General features: G+C 47.8%; 1 protein-coding gene across 8 annotated transcripts in view; it reads left to right on the plus strand.

The window, feature by feature from the left end:
• ANO6 (anoctamin 6) overlaps positions 1 to 14,148 on the plus strand; it is a 170,462-nt gene that overhangs the window by 84,851 nt on the left and 71,463 nt on the right. For 7 of the 8 annotated variants that reach the window (XM_036889477.2, XM_057491877.1, XM_057491878.1 and 4 more), the window contains 5 exons: positions 5,515 to 5,580; positions 6,498 to 6,785; positions 6,988 to 7,101; positions 9,048 to 9,163; positions 10,587 to 10,718. In XM_036889477.2, the coding sequence (XP_036745372.2) occupies positions 5,515 to 5,580; positions 6,498 to 6,785; positions 6,988 to 7,101; positions 9,048 to 9,163; positions 10,587 to 10,718 (716 nt within the window). Of the gene's footprint in view, positions 1 to 3,345; positions 3,542 to 5,514; positions 5,581 to 6,497; positions 6,786 to 6,987; positions 7,102 to 9,047; positions 9,164 to 10,586; positions 10,719 to 14,148 lie in introns of those variants that run through there. The other variant, XM_036889479.2, reaches the window with a different exon arrangement.

The raw sequence follows: 14,148 nt of genomic DNA on the forward strand, positions 1-14,148 counted from the left end.
TGCACCTGGTCACCAGGAGCCCTGACGGAGATGTGCAATGAGAAGAATGTTGTTTCATGCCTGCTGCCCGACACCCATTCTGCAGCTTACGGATCAAGGAGTATTTTCAATCTCAAGTCTTATTATTCAAGAAATACTTTCCACAAGGCTGGAGCTGCCATAGGTGGGGATTCCTCTGACGATCTGGGCCACGCTAACTGAAACCTTCTGGAAAGGATTCCCGGTTCTGGATGCCACGACGAACACCCACGATTCATGGGAAAAGGTCACAACACCAACATGAACAGGGGTCTGGAAGAGGCTGATTCCAACCCTCACGGAGGACGCCGAGGGGCTCAGGCTTCAGGGGCGGAAGTCACGGCAGATGGGGGGGAAACAGCAGGAGAGCGAGAACCAGGAGTGGGGCCTGAGGACGGGGCTGAATCGCTGCAAAGAAATTGTTCATGAAAGGAAGAGTCAGTCTATGCAGGAAACTTCATTTCTCAAAGTTGTCTTACTTTAAGAAATGGCCGCAGCCCCCCCAGCCTTGGGGCACCCCCACCCTGATCAGCCGGCAGCTGCCGCAGGAGACAGGACCCCCCACCAGGAGAGAGGTTACGAATCGCTGGGTGCTCAGAGGATGGTCAGCACTTTTTTGCAATATAACATTTTAAATTAAGATATTTGCACTATGGCTTTAGAGATAAAGCTGTTACACACTTAATAGACTTCAGTACCGTGTAAACGTGACCTTTACCGGCGCTGGGAACCAGCCATTCAGCTGTTGCTCCATTGGGGTGTTCGCTGCACCGTGGTGGCCTGGAAGCCGACCTGCCGTGTCCCTGAGGCCTGCCTGGAGGGGTCAGCAGACGGGAGGCGGAGGGACTGAGCCTTGAGTGATCCGTGTGTGGGAGTCATGGGGAAGCGTGTCACTGGTGTCCCACCGGAGGGATTAGGGTCACTGGGTGTACAGTGTGGAGGCCAAGTGGGTTGGGGTGCCCTATTTTTGTTCAGAAGTTTGGCGTTAAAAAGGGGATGTGAGGCTCTAAGGCCTGTAGGAAAGAGAGGATTTGTTTTTTAAAGGAATGAGGAAGTTCAAACAAACAGGAAGAGAATGAAATAATAGCTGACATGTCTCAGGACTGAGCAGGTCAGGCCAGATGCTGAGGACCTCACACCCGGCCTCACCCTGAGCCCTGAGAGCCAACCCCGGTGAAGCCGCTGCCCATCTCACCGCTGAGACGAAGCCGCTGACACTCGCAGGGTAGCACCGGACGGTGGGTCTGCACCCCACACCACACGCCTGCCGTCGCACAGTGTCACATAGTGAGCACACGCCTGCCATCGCACAGTGAGCACACAGCCATCCGGATTTCGTTTTCCACTCTGAATCTGACCATCGTGCCCATTATTTCTCAGGAGAGAAGCAGAAACTGCAGGAGCCGAAGGGACTGTTTGGTGGCTGAGATCTGAGGGGAGAGAGGCCGCTGCTGCGAGGAGGGGCTGTGGCCTCAGTGAACAAGCTCCACCGACAGGGAGCACGTCTCATCAGCGTGTTGGGGTCATGGCGATGCAGCTGACCCAGGACGGGAGCAGTTCACGTCTGGAGTGTGGTGTGCGGTGCAGACCCGCCCTCCTGGTGGTGGTGTGGGGCACAGACCTGCCCTCCCAGCAAGCGCTGTGGGACGCAGACCCACCATCGTGCACAGCCGGCTCACCCAGGCTCTCTGAACCACCCCCTCTTTGTCGTCCAGGGGCTCAGACTCCCCGGTGGCTGGGGATCACTCAAGCTCCACGTGTCCCGAGCTGTCTGGCGCCAGCACGCTCCACGTGAAGCCCTGCCTCCCCCCCTTCTCTGCCGTGTCCTGTACACAGTCCCTAAGTGGAAGTTCACCAAACATTTTCGGGGCTCAGGGAAGGGAGGTCAGCTGCTAGGCTCCGTGATTCTAACCCCTGAGTCCACTCCTGGTGTTACAGGCAGCCTTCGATCCACCATTCACTCCGTTTATTCATTCATCCACCAGGCATTTATTCCTGTTTATGCTGCTATGGGCCTGTTATGGGTGCTGAGAATATTCAGATTAAAAGACAAACATTCCTGGGGGCAGGGATGGTAATTGAAGAGCAGGTGGAGCTGAGAAAGGATTTACTATTCTTACAAGGTGTTACCCGGCTGAGGAGTAAGAACAATAAAAAGGGGAGAGTAAGGCCCCTAGAGGAGGCCGCTGAGGGCCCAGCGGGGGAGGGAGTGCGTCCTGGCCCAGGGCAGCGGGACGAGAGCCGCTCCTCGGGCAGGGGGTGCCGTCAGCTGGGGTGCGGGAGCTCCCCGGGCGCGGGGCCGTTCGCCGCCCCCCAGCCACCCCAGAAGGGGTTCCCTTGACCTGGCTTCCTGCGCCACCCGGGGTGCGTCAAGGTGCCTAACGGGCGGCCCCGTCACACAGTTCTGTGACTTCTTTCCACCAGCACTTAGTCGTCAAAGCACCCTTGTGCCCCCTGGCGAAGCCCCTTTGGCCGTCTCTCCTAGTCTCCAAACCAGAAGGACATTTGTTCTGTGGGAGCTGAGACCCTCGGGCCTGGGCCGGCCCGTCCTGGCTCTTGGAGGGTTGGGACAGGCGTGGGTCCCACCTGCGTGGCTGGGAGGCAGCCGGGGTGCCCGCCGGACCCACCGGACAGCCCCGGGGGAGTCGTCTGCCCCACGGGGGAGGGTCAGGGTCCGGCCCACCCAGAACCCCCGCCCCCGCCCGAGGTTTCAGCTAGCGAGTCCTTCCTAGTTCCTGTCACTCTGTCACTTAGGCTCTTGCTGGCAGGTAACAGACAATCTGCTTCCAGCCGACAAGGGGTCTATCAGAAGGGTGTTGGGGCACTCGTGGTTCTGAAGGGCTGGACTAAGGCCTGCAGGTGAGCCGGCCAGGAGCAGGGCCTCCTTCCCTCCGCAGAGCCAGCCAGGGCGAGAGAGCACGGCTGCTGGCCGTGGCCCAGAGTTGCTGGTGCGCCCACCGACCCGCCGTGGTCCCCAGAAGCCCCACGTCTGCTGTCCCTGGGCCTGGCATTTGCCCCCCAGCCACCCCAGAAGGGGTCCCACCTGACCTGGCTTCCTGCGCCACCCGGAGTGCGTGGTGCATTGACAAGGCCTAGTTCGTGCAGGATCTGAACTTCACGGGCGACCAGGAAGCGGCGTGTTTTGTCTGCTGGAGTGTGTGCGGGTTCTGGGGGGACTGAAACGTGAGGCCAGGAAGAGCGGCCGCTGCCCGTTAGAGCCGGGACGCAGGAGGGCCTCGCTCAGCCCTCCGTGCCGGGGGACGTCTCAGGTCCCCGGATGCTGAGTTTCTCCGTCGTCCTATAGGTCGGTTGAGATTCTCTGACTCTCTGCACTTGGAGGACGCTCCCAGGAATTGTTTGTGGAATAAATGAATAAAGCGTCCGCTGGGTGTATTCGTCCAGCACTGGGCACATTCTGTGTGCCAAACCCGGTGTTGAACACGGTTTGCAGAGCCAGGAATGCCTTTTACGCTGGACAGGAAGCCTCAGGAACGAGAGCAGAGACCCACGCAAGACTCAAAAGGTGAGGGCTGGGATGGAGAGTGAAGAAGCCCTGCTTAGATGCAAAGCAGGCTGAGTCTGACTGGCCTCCCAGGGTGGGCCTGGGGGTGTGGGATGGAGGCCCCGGAAGGGGTGGGAGCAGGCCAGGCACAGTCGCCTGCTGGAAAGGTGGGAAATATGCCCCTGGGGCTCCCCTGGCTCTCACCAACTCCGCATCTGTAGGCAAGGTGCTCGCTCATTTTCAGGGGAGTGGTAGCACCTGCTGGCTTTTCGCTGACTGTGTGTCTTGCCAGTGGGTTCCAGCCCCGGGCAGGTTCGCTATGGATTCAATGTGACCGAAGAAATTGACAGCAGATTGTTCTTAGGGGTGAAAGGGTTTGTTACCCCCGGGCAGTAGGTCAAGCGCTGGCATCTCTAACTCCGCCCAGAGCGCTGGGCCGGGCTCTCTGTATAGCTCAGCAATAGCTTATTGCCTAAAGGTGTGGAAGCGGTAGCCCAGCAACAGGCCAGGTACATCGTCAGGTGGTTTAAGTTCAGGGAGGAGCCTCGCCATAGGAGCCCAACTTCCCCGCACTGTGAAAGGGTCAACTTACAACAAGCAATTCAATGTGTCATATTAGTTAAGGTCTTAGAACAGTGACATGTTATGAGTGTTGTATAATCATCCATTGAATAAATACAAGCAGAGCAATATTTGTTTCTGATACTTCCACAAAATAAGGTAGAAATTCCAGCTGGACTCAATTTTAGGCAAATACTAGGTGGTTTTTTTCACCTTTTGACCCGAGGCCATATCCACACAGCAGCATCTACTTTATTCATTAAAATGCTCTCCGTGGTCTGGGCAGCTCGGCCCCACCTCTGTGCCTCCTCGGTTGGCAGGTCACGGATGGTGAGTGCCACCTCAGCAGAGGCCCGAGGGCCGGACCCGCTGCATTAGCAAGGTCCCAACCCCATAATTCGTCTCTATTTTGTTAAAAAAAAAATGTTTTTAATCCCACCTCTTCAGTTGTCTTCAGGGGAAGAATTGGTCTGGTTGGCTTAGCTTTAGGAGATGATCAGAAATAGAAATTCTAGTTTAGGTGCTTTAAATCATATGATCCTCATGAGAACCTAAAAAGGAAGCGAGTGAGGTCTTGTCCATTGTACAGATGAGGAAAATGAGGCTCAGGGGCTGTGTTTCCTGCCAAGGGTCAAAGAGCTGACGGTCATGACACCGGAACTTGAACACAGGCGGGCTTCACCTGTGTGCGTCCCCCCCTCATGTCCACCCCCCTTCTTGGCATCAGAAAGCAGTTATCTGTAAAGTCTTCTTTTGAAAGGTCAAACAAGTCCCTACTTTTACATGCTCCCCTGACACAGCTCGGCAAAAGCGTAACCAGGCAGACTTTAATATCAATAAAAGCAGTGTATTCGGTGTCCTTTTAAAAGGCCATGTAACATGGACAGATTAGCATTACTTAATCAGTTTGCTGTTTTTGTAGATTTATGTGTTTACAGCTTCATGACCTTCTCAAACTTGCAGAGAGCAAAGCTCTTTCATTTTTGTCAGAATTGTTTGGGTTGTTTTACAGAATTTGGTCAAAGTGTACGGAGATGAAACATACACACCCAAAACGGAACAATTTGACTAACTGGTATGTCCAAAATGCCAGAGGACACAAAAAACTACACTCATGTGCAGGCCCTGTTGTAAGCTGAAAAAAAAGAAAAACTCCTTGGGATTGTGCCAAAGCCACAGATTCTAATGCACTTAATACGGCCCCAAACCCATGGGGACAGCCAGAGGCCTTCCAGAGCGCTAAGGGGGTGCAGGAATTTGCCAGAAACCACACGCCCCGTTACCGTCACCGGAGCACCTTCCTTGCTTCTGTGCCTTTTCGAGCAGATGTGTCTCTATCAGATTCAAACTGGTTTTGTTTCTTTCTTAAAAAAGACCTTCTCTGCCCTTGGTAAAACGAAAGGCCTAACATATTTTCCAACTTCCTTTGCCAGAGGAAAAGACAAGCGTATGAGTCCAACCTCATCTGCGGCGGCCTGCAGCTGGAAGCCACGCGGTCGGTACGTACGGCCGCCTGCCCTGCCCCCGGCTCAGGGCCGCCAGTGGACCCGCGCCCTCGGAATGCGAGGTCGGCGTTGGGTGGTGCAACGTGTGCTCGTTCGTGGCAGGCCGCCAGAACCTGCCTTCGGGAGCGTGTGTTTGCTTCTGATCCAAGCCAGCAGATCTTATTTCCCCGCCAAAGAATGGGATTCTGAATGCATGTATAAATGATTGTTTTCTTTTAAGAACTTTCTGAAAGGTTTTTTATTATACAAATAATAGTTTGACCCAAAATTAGAAAATGTGAGTAGTGAAAATACACATCACCTGTGTTTTAATTGTCCATAAATAATTGGCTGAACTTTTTTATTGCTCAAATACATACATTTTTCCCTTTCAAATAGGGGAGTTATTATTTCACAGTTTTATAATTTGCTCCTGCCCCCGCGATAGAAAGTAAATGTGTTTGTTTCAAAACATTATTCAGTATCTTCCTTTAATGGCCATAAAACTGGACACTGAACAGATATATAATAAATTCAACAGTCCTCTTCTAGGTTTAAGAAATTTAAAATAATCATTATAATTACAGTGCTGCAGTGAATATCTGTTTTTATTTTTAGTCACTAATTTGGATGGAATGGTGAGCCAAACAACAAGTTTGCTTTTTTTCATTTAAAATATTAGTCATTCTATGAAATAATTATGATGAGTTTACTTTCTCCATGATTTGAACCAAGAAGTGATCTTTAAGGTGACATTGGTGATGGTTTGCAAATCCGTTTTTCTTATATCCTCAGTTTGGCCACTTGTGCGTGTGTGTGTGTGTGTGTGTGTGTTCGCTTCAACTACCAGCAACGTAAGAAAAACCCATGTGCTTTAAATAGTAAGAATGGTTACTTCAGTTTCCTGGTTCATGTTTTTTCTCCCAATGCAGATTTTGGACGACAAGCTTGTGTTTGTGAAAGTACATGCCCCGTGGGAGGTGCTAAGTACATACGCTGAGATCATGCACATCAAATTGCCTCTGAAACCCAATGATCTGAAAACCCAGTCCTCAGCCTTCGGTAACTTCAACTGGTTCACCAAAGTCCTCCGAGTGGATGAAAGCCTCATCAAGCCCGAGCAGGAGTTTTTCACGGCCCCGTTCGAGAAGAGCCGGATGAATGACTTCTATATCCACGATAGAGATACTTTCTTTAACCCAGCCACCAGGAGCCGCATTGTAAGTCTAAACCAAGTTCCACTGCTGTCTTGGGACCTGCTGTTGAATAATTAGCAGTTTGATTTGGTTGGTTTAGTTTTGTTTTTAAAAGCTGCCCAAAAAAACAAAAGAAAAGCAAGATGCCTACAGATTCCTGTTACAGCAGGAAACAGTGATTGCTTTCACTGTGTGAACCACACTTTCTGTTTTGGAATCTTTTTAGGTTTACTTCATCCTCTCCAGGATCATGTATCAAGTAAGGGACAATGTTAAAAAGTTTGGGATTAACAAGCTCGTAAGCTCCGGGATCTACAAAGCAGCTTTCCCTCTCCACGATGTAAGTCAAATGGCAAAAATGAAATAATACACCTCATGTACACTCCAGTGTTAATAAGGAAGGGCGCATCGTTGTGACCTTAAGTTTCTTCTTTGGTAAAATGCAGGTAGTTTGTTGCAAGATTGCAGGCTCATTTGGGGCAGGAGCCAGGGTTTGGGTCACTGCTGAATCCCCCAGGCATGAAGAAGGCCCCCAGTTGAAAGGAGTTAATGCAGGAACAGTAGCTCTGCCCCTTCTAGCTGGACAACCTTGGCAAAGTCGCTGAGCCCTTCTGTTCCACAGTTCCTTCATCAATAAGGGGAGGACAGTAGTAGTGCCTATCTCATGGAGTGGTCATGAGGGTTAAATCAATCCATATCAAGTGTTAGAATAGCCCCTGGCATATAATAATAGTATAATAACCATATGAGTATTAGCTATTTTCATAATTAACTGACAGATTATTATCAACCAAAAAAGTATTTATTCTTTATAAGCACAACTTATACTTGTTAGACCTTTACATTTATCATTTTCTGTAACACAGACTTTTTTCCTGCTGAAATTCCATTTTCAAACTGCCCTTGAATATCACAGAGCCTCTAAAAAGGCATCTGTTGGAGTTCCCGGCATAATGGCAGTACTGGGGAGTGTTGACATTTTTATGGACTGTGCTCTGAGACAACAGCGGCTCCTCAAATTCAAGAGCACCTGTCCAGCCCATAAATGCTCTCATGAAATGAAAATTCAAAAGTGCAACTGCTGCAGACCCTTAATGATTCCATAAATGCAGGGTTATTGTGTCTAAGCTCTTTAAATAAATTCTGTCATTGACATAAATCCAATACTGTATTACATGGCAGTTACTTTGTTACACTTACTATCAGTGAATCGGAATCTCTGAAATCAAAGAAGTACAGGGAGTCTGATAGTCGCTACTGTATAGCACTTGTATCTGTGGTTGGAAACCATGTTGAAAGGTAGTGTGTAAGGTAATAAAACTAGGGCACAAACAGCTACTTGATGCCCACACGTGAAGAGCAGGGGGCTGGGTGGAGAAGCAGGCTCAGAGCTTCCGGCCCAGCGGTCCAACATGGCGGTCTAGCTGGACCGTCCGTATGTTTTGTATTTGTGCCCCAACAGAATTAGTGAATATAGCATGACGTGTATGCTGGGGACGTTTGCAAACCGCTGCTGTGAAGGTGAACCTGGGATGCCAAGGTGCTATGATATTCAGTTAGCATCGGCCATGCCCAGCTCTTCTCCACAAAAGCCTTTTATAGTTGAGTGGGTCACACCCAGGGTGGGGACTGGCCTCGTGTGGCATGTGGCGGGGAGGGGAGGGGAGGCTGGCTGCTCCTAGAACAGGAGGCAGAAGGGGTCAGACGGGAAGCAGAGCGACAATCCGAGCAGGGGCAGCAAGATTCTTTCCTGAATAAGCTAAGTGTGTAACATGATGTCAAGCTTTATTGTTGTTTATATTCTACGTGTTCTCACAGAACAACTGCTGAACTGGGGTCAGAGGAGGCCAGGTTTTAGAACTGACCTTGTCAGTCACCAACTGCTCGCTGGTCCCCAGGTGCCCAGGTTGGGGGCTGGGCTGTCAACTCCTCCTCCACTGGGCCAGTTGGCACTTGACCAGCCCAACACTTGACCAGCCCAGTTTCCACTAGGTAGGATGGGCCCACTTGTGGGCCGGTAGGCACCTCGAGGGCTCCCACCAAGTACCTGTGGGGTTCCCCAGGGTTGTAACAGCCAAGTGTTCCTCCCCACCCACATTCACAAATGGTCCTACAGGGTTAGTAATGCCTCCATTAAGAATCCCCAAAGATTAGAGGGTTTGCCTGTCCCTTCCAGCAAACGAGGGCGCCTTATTCCCATACACAAGCCTGTGACGTGTCAGGCCCCGGCAGAGAGGTCTGGGAGCATGCAGTTGTAATGCTCACCTGCCTGCTTCTGCCTCACAGTGCAACTTCAGCCGCCGGGCGGAGGACCTCAGCTGCCCCAACGAGCGGTACCTTCTATACAGGGAATGGGCACATCCGCGAAGCATATACAAAAAGCAGCCCTTGGATCTTATCAGGTGAGGTGTAGACGGGACTCCAGTGGGAAGGGCCTGGGGCTGCCTGTGGCACCGGAGAGTGACAATATGCAAGGGGTATTGCCAGCCAAGGAAGCTCACCCGCCCTTCCAGCTTCCTTGCCTTGAGTTTTATTGGGGCTCCACTGATCTTCTACCCATGGGGTCACTCTGCAGCCCCTTCCTCTCCCAATACCATACAGCTCAAAGTCCCAGCCTCTAATCACATGTTGGTCTCTATGGAATAAAAGTGAAGTTCCCTTATATGAGATAGAGAATCAACATATCAAAACAATAACTATGACAAACATCGGACTGAATGATGGAATTTCAAAAGCTTCTCCAAGGACACTGGGGAAAGGAAGATGTCAGCTAGCTTACTTTATTCCATGTTGAGTTATAGTTCCTCGCCAATGCAACGAGATAGGAAAAAGTACTAAAGGCTTGAGCATTGGAAAGAAAGTGAGGAAATAATCAGAGTGACCCCACTCACACCAAAGTCGGCCAGCTTTCCCTCAGGCAAAAGAACTCCCACATGTTCCAGAGCTAGGTGCCCACTAGGCAAGCTCATGGAGCACAGCGTAGCTCCACGTAGAGATGAAAGTCTCATGGGGGCCTCGGGGCTAAGTAAGTCTAGTCTGTGCCTGAAGTGAGTTGGTCTAGGAAGGGATCAGTGATAGCAAGTCCCCCAAACAGTCATCTCATGGAATTTCCCCATCCTTAAAGCCTTCCTTTCTGCCTGGCTGTGTCTGCCTCCCTCTCAGGAATAATCTGGTACTGGCACACCCCCTGCCTCCCGTCTTCCAATCCACCTGCCCAGACCTGTCCACCTTACCCCAGAGCCTTCACTGTTCACTTTTGAAACGTGGGAAATAGAAGCCCTAGTTGTAAAGAATATGGGGCAGCAGGTCCCTAAGTCCCATCCATCCTGCCCCCCAGTCTCACGAAGAGTCTACAAATACTCTGGTCAGAGAGACATTCCACTGCAAATTAGTAGTATTAGTCATTTTCTTGTTATTGTGATTTTTTTACATTTGCTCTAAGGAAGTCCCCTAGATGAGCAAAAGCAGGGAACAGCGTGGCGTTCGCCTGTTCCATGCCTGGTGGGAGTGACCTTCCGGAGACTGTGTGCAGCGTGCTGTCCTCACAGCGAGGATGACGACACCCCTTGCTCCACCTTCCCCTCCTTTGCTGTCTTCTCATTTACTTCTTCCAACAGGCTGATGGTGATCAGTGCTTCTCAGACGTGTGAAATACTTGTTTCATTGTGGAATTTGGGGCCTGCTAGGAAAATGAATACGTTTTAAGGTGCATTAAGTCAGAAGTTTAAGCTTAAAGCCTCCTTTACTGAAAATCAGAAGTTAAATGTTCAGATGAAGTTGCAGAGTGATTATATGAGTCTTCTAAAGATAATCTGCCCTTTTCAGGAAATACTATGGAGAGAAGATTGGGATCTACTTTGCCTGGCTGGGGTATTACACTCAGATGCTCCTCCTGGCCGCCGTGGTGGGAGTGGCTTGCTTCCTCTATGGATACGTCAATCAGAACTGTACATGGAGGTAACCACAGTTTATTCCTCGTACTGTGCTGGGGAGTGGATCAGACATGACATCATTGTCAGGGTTTCAGGCTGCCTGGGTAACGGAAGACCCCGCACAGAGCACTTGCTGGGTGATAGACCCTTGTCCTGAGCATGGTAATGAGGTGAACTGGAAAAATTTTTCATTAGGAAATGCAGCCCAGTCTCTGACAGGATCATTACCCCTAGGAAAGAAAGGAAGGTCTAGGGTCGTCCTTGAACCTCTGGCCCCCAGAGAAATGCTCCACTCAGCCCTACAGATGTGTGGACCAAGAACAGCTCTAATTTTTCAGGGTTTTTTCAATGGCAAATCCAGTAAAACTGGTATCTTTATGCTTTCAGAAAGGACTTCTTAATATGTATTAAGAAATACATGTCTAAAACCTCAAGTAAACATTGCCTTTAAGAAAGCAGCCCTAACAGTGTTAGGGGAGAGACTAGCAATAAAGAATTAGTTTGTGCTCGAGGTTGCACCATCCTAAAGGAGATGCATGAACTCAGAGCGCTGGATTTCACCTGAAGTGTGTGATTTCTCCACTTTGGTGGCCTCGACTTGCAAAAGAAACGCAGACCAAACCAGGCACTTGCTCTTGCTCAGCTGGCCTCTATCTGCATGTGACAGTCGGATCAACATTCCAGCACCGGGGATGCGCTAGCCGGTGACCAAATGTTTCCAGCCCCGAGCTTCCCAGCCTGGCTCCCTGGCCGCGTGGACGGATGGGCCGATCTTGCGTCTGTGTGCCCGAGGGTCTGGGACTGCACCACCATGACTTCCTCCCAGGAAGTTGCTACATGGTCTTTGAAATTCTCTCCTCTCTTACCTGAAAGAGTTGAGGGCCAAAGGCTGATGTTCATACCTCTCACCTAAATTTGCCTTTGACTTCTCCAGTCTTTTGTACATTGTCCAAAAGAAAAGCATCTCAAAAGTACCCTTCCAAAGTGCAGAGGAGCATTTTCATAAGATCCGTGACCAGTGGTCCTTTTCCTTACAATCCATTTTATACAATCACTGTGACAGTCACGCCACATACTTCCTCCTGATGCACACAGATTAAAGCGTGGGTAACTGGGGAGGATCTTGGGGACACAACCTGTGCTCAGAACTCCTTGGGCTTTAATTATTTAATTGTTAAATATTCTAAAAATATATGCATTTGAAACTTTTTTGGTTAATTTTATTACATACTGAGGTTCACAAGAATGGAAAATATATTTAAGGTGTAAGGAGCAGTGATCCATTGCCCAGTTTAAGACAAAGAGCATTGGTGCCTGTGAAGTGCACCCCCTCGCTTCCCACTTCGGAAATAACAACTGTACCAAATTTGGGTGTTTATCATTCCTTCACATTTACTCTATGTTCTTTAGCACATGTATTTGTGTATATGTGATATAATTGTCTATCAAAATACATTTCATTTTGTATGCTGTTGAAAATGTGTAGGCATAAGTGGAGGGTACTATGGGCATTTCCTCTTCTATAAAAGGCCTATTCGAAGCTCAAAGCCCCCCCACCTTTAAAAATAATAGCTTCGTGGGAATATAATTCACATACCATAAAATGCACCCTTTAAAGCTGTATAATTCAGTGATTTTAAGTATATTCACATCACCACTTAGAACATTTACACCTCCAAGAAACTGCTACCCATCAGCACTGACGCCCTAACCCTTAGCCCTTGACAACTGGAAATCTACTTCCTGTCCCTATGGATTTGCTTATTCTGGACATTTCATCTAAGTGGAACCATACAGTATGTGTGTGACCTTTTGTGACTGTCTTCTCTTACTCAGTACGATGTTGTCAAGGTCCATCCCTGTTGTGCCATGTGCCAGTCCCTCCCCTTTCGTGGCCAAATATGCCACCTTACAGCTACATACATCGTTAATCCACTCCTCAGTTGACATTTGGGTGGTTTCTACTGTTTGGCTATTAGGAATAATTCTGCTATGAACATTTATATACAAGTTTTTGTGTGGACATATGTTTTCAGTTCTCTTGAGAGTATATTAAAAAATGGAATTGCTTGGCTATGTGATAACTCTACGTTTAACATTTTGAGGAACTGCCAAAATATTTTCCAAAGTGACTGCACCATCTTACACTCCCAGTAGCAATATATGAGGAGTCCAGTCTCTCCACATCCTTATCAACACTTGGCATTACTGGGTTTAAATATATATGTATATATATATAAACCATCCTCGTGGGTATGAAGTGGTGTGTTTAGTGGTTTGGTTTGTAGCCAACTGGTGTTGAACATCTTTTCAGGTGTTTATTTGTCTTTTGTATATCTTTGGAGAAGCATCTCTTCAAATCTTTAGTCCACTTTAATTGTGTTCCTTGTCCTTTTATTGTCAAATTTTAAGTGTTCTCTTTATATTTTGGATAAAGCCCCTCATTGGATATATTGCAAATATTCTCTCCCATTCTACGATTGTCTTCTCACTTTTTTTTCATGGTGTCCTTTGAAGCACAAAAGTTTTTAATTTTAATGAAGTTCAGTTTACCTGATTTTTAAATTTGTACTTCTGACGTCATATATTAGAAAGCATTGGTATCGAGAGTCATGAAGATTTTTCTCAATGTTTGTCTTCTAAGAGTTTTATAGTTTTAGGTCTGTGATTTATTTTGAGTTAATTTTTATAAATGTTTATGAGGTAAGGGTTCAACTTTATTTTTTCCAGGTTTATAGACAGGTGTCCCAGCACATTTTTAATTTCCCTATTTGGACTTTCTGGACACCCTTGTCAAAAATCAATTTGCCGTAGTGTAAGAGTTTGTTTTTGGACTCTCAGTTCTTTTCCATTGATTATAGATCTGCCCTTTATGCAAGGATTACACTGTACTTATTACTGTAGCTTTGTTAGTAAGCTTTGAAATTGGAAACTTCAAAACTTTGTTCTTTTTCAAGATTGTTTTGGTTATTCTGAGTCCCTTGCCTTTCCATATTAATTTTAAGGTCAGCCTCTCCATTTCTGCAAAAAAACGCCAGAGTCTATAGGTCAGTTTGAGGACTAATGACATCTTAACAATATTAAGGCTTCCAGTCCATAAACACAGGATGTCTTTCTATGTATATCATTTTTAATTTCTATCAACAATATTTTGTGTTCAGTGTACAAGTTTCAACTTCTAATCTCAAATTTATTCTAAGTATTTTATTATTATTTTGATATTATAAATGAAATTGTATCCTTCATTTTTGGATTATTCACTACTAGTGTGTAGAAATATAGTATATAGTTGCTTTTTGTATATTGATTTAGTGTCATATAACCTTGATGGGTTTGCTTATTAATTCTAATAGCTTCTTGGCAGAGTGCTTAGGATTTTAATATACATATCATGCCATCTGGAATATAAATAGTTTTTTACTTATTCCTTTACAGTCTGGAGGCTTTTAGTTTAT

Source organism: Manis pentadactyla, chromosome 14, assembly GCF_030020395.1.
Source record: "Manis pentadactyla isolate mManPen7 chromosome 14, mManPen7.hap1, whole genome shotgun sequence".
Lineage (NCBI taxonomy): Eukaryota > Metazoa > Chordata > Mammalia > Pholidota > Manidae > Manis > Manis pentadactyla.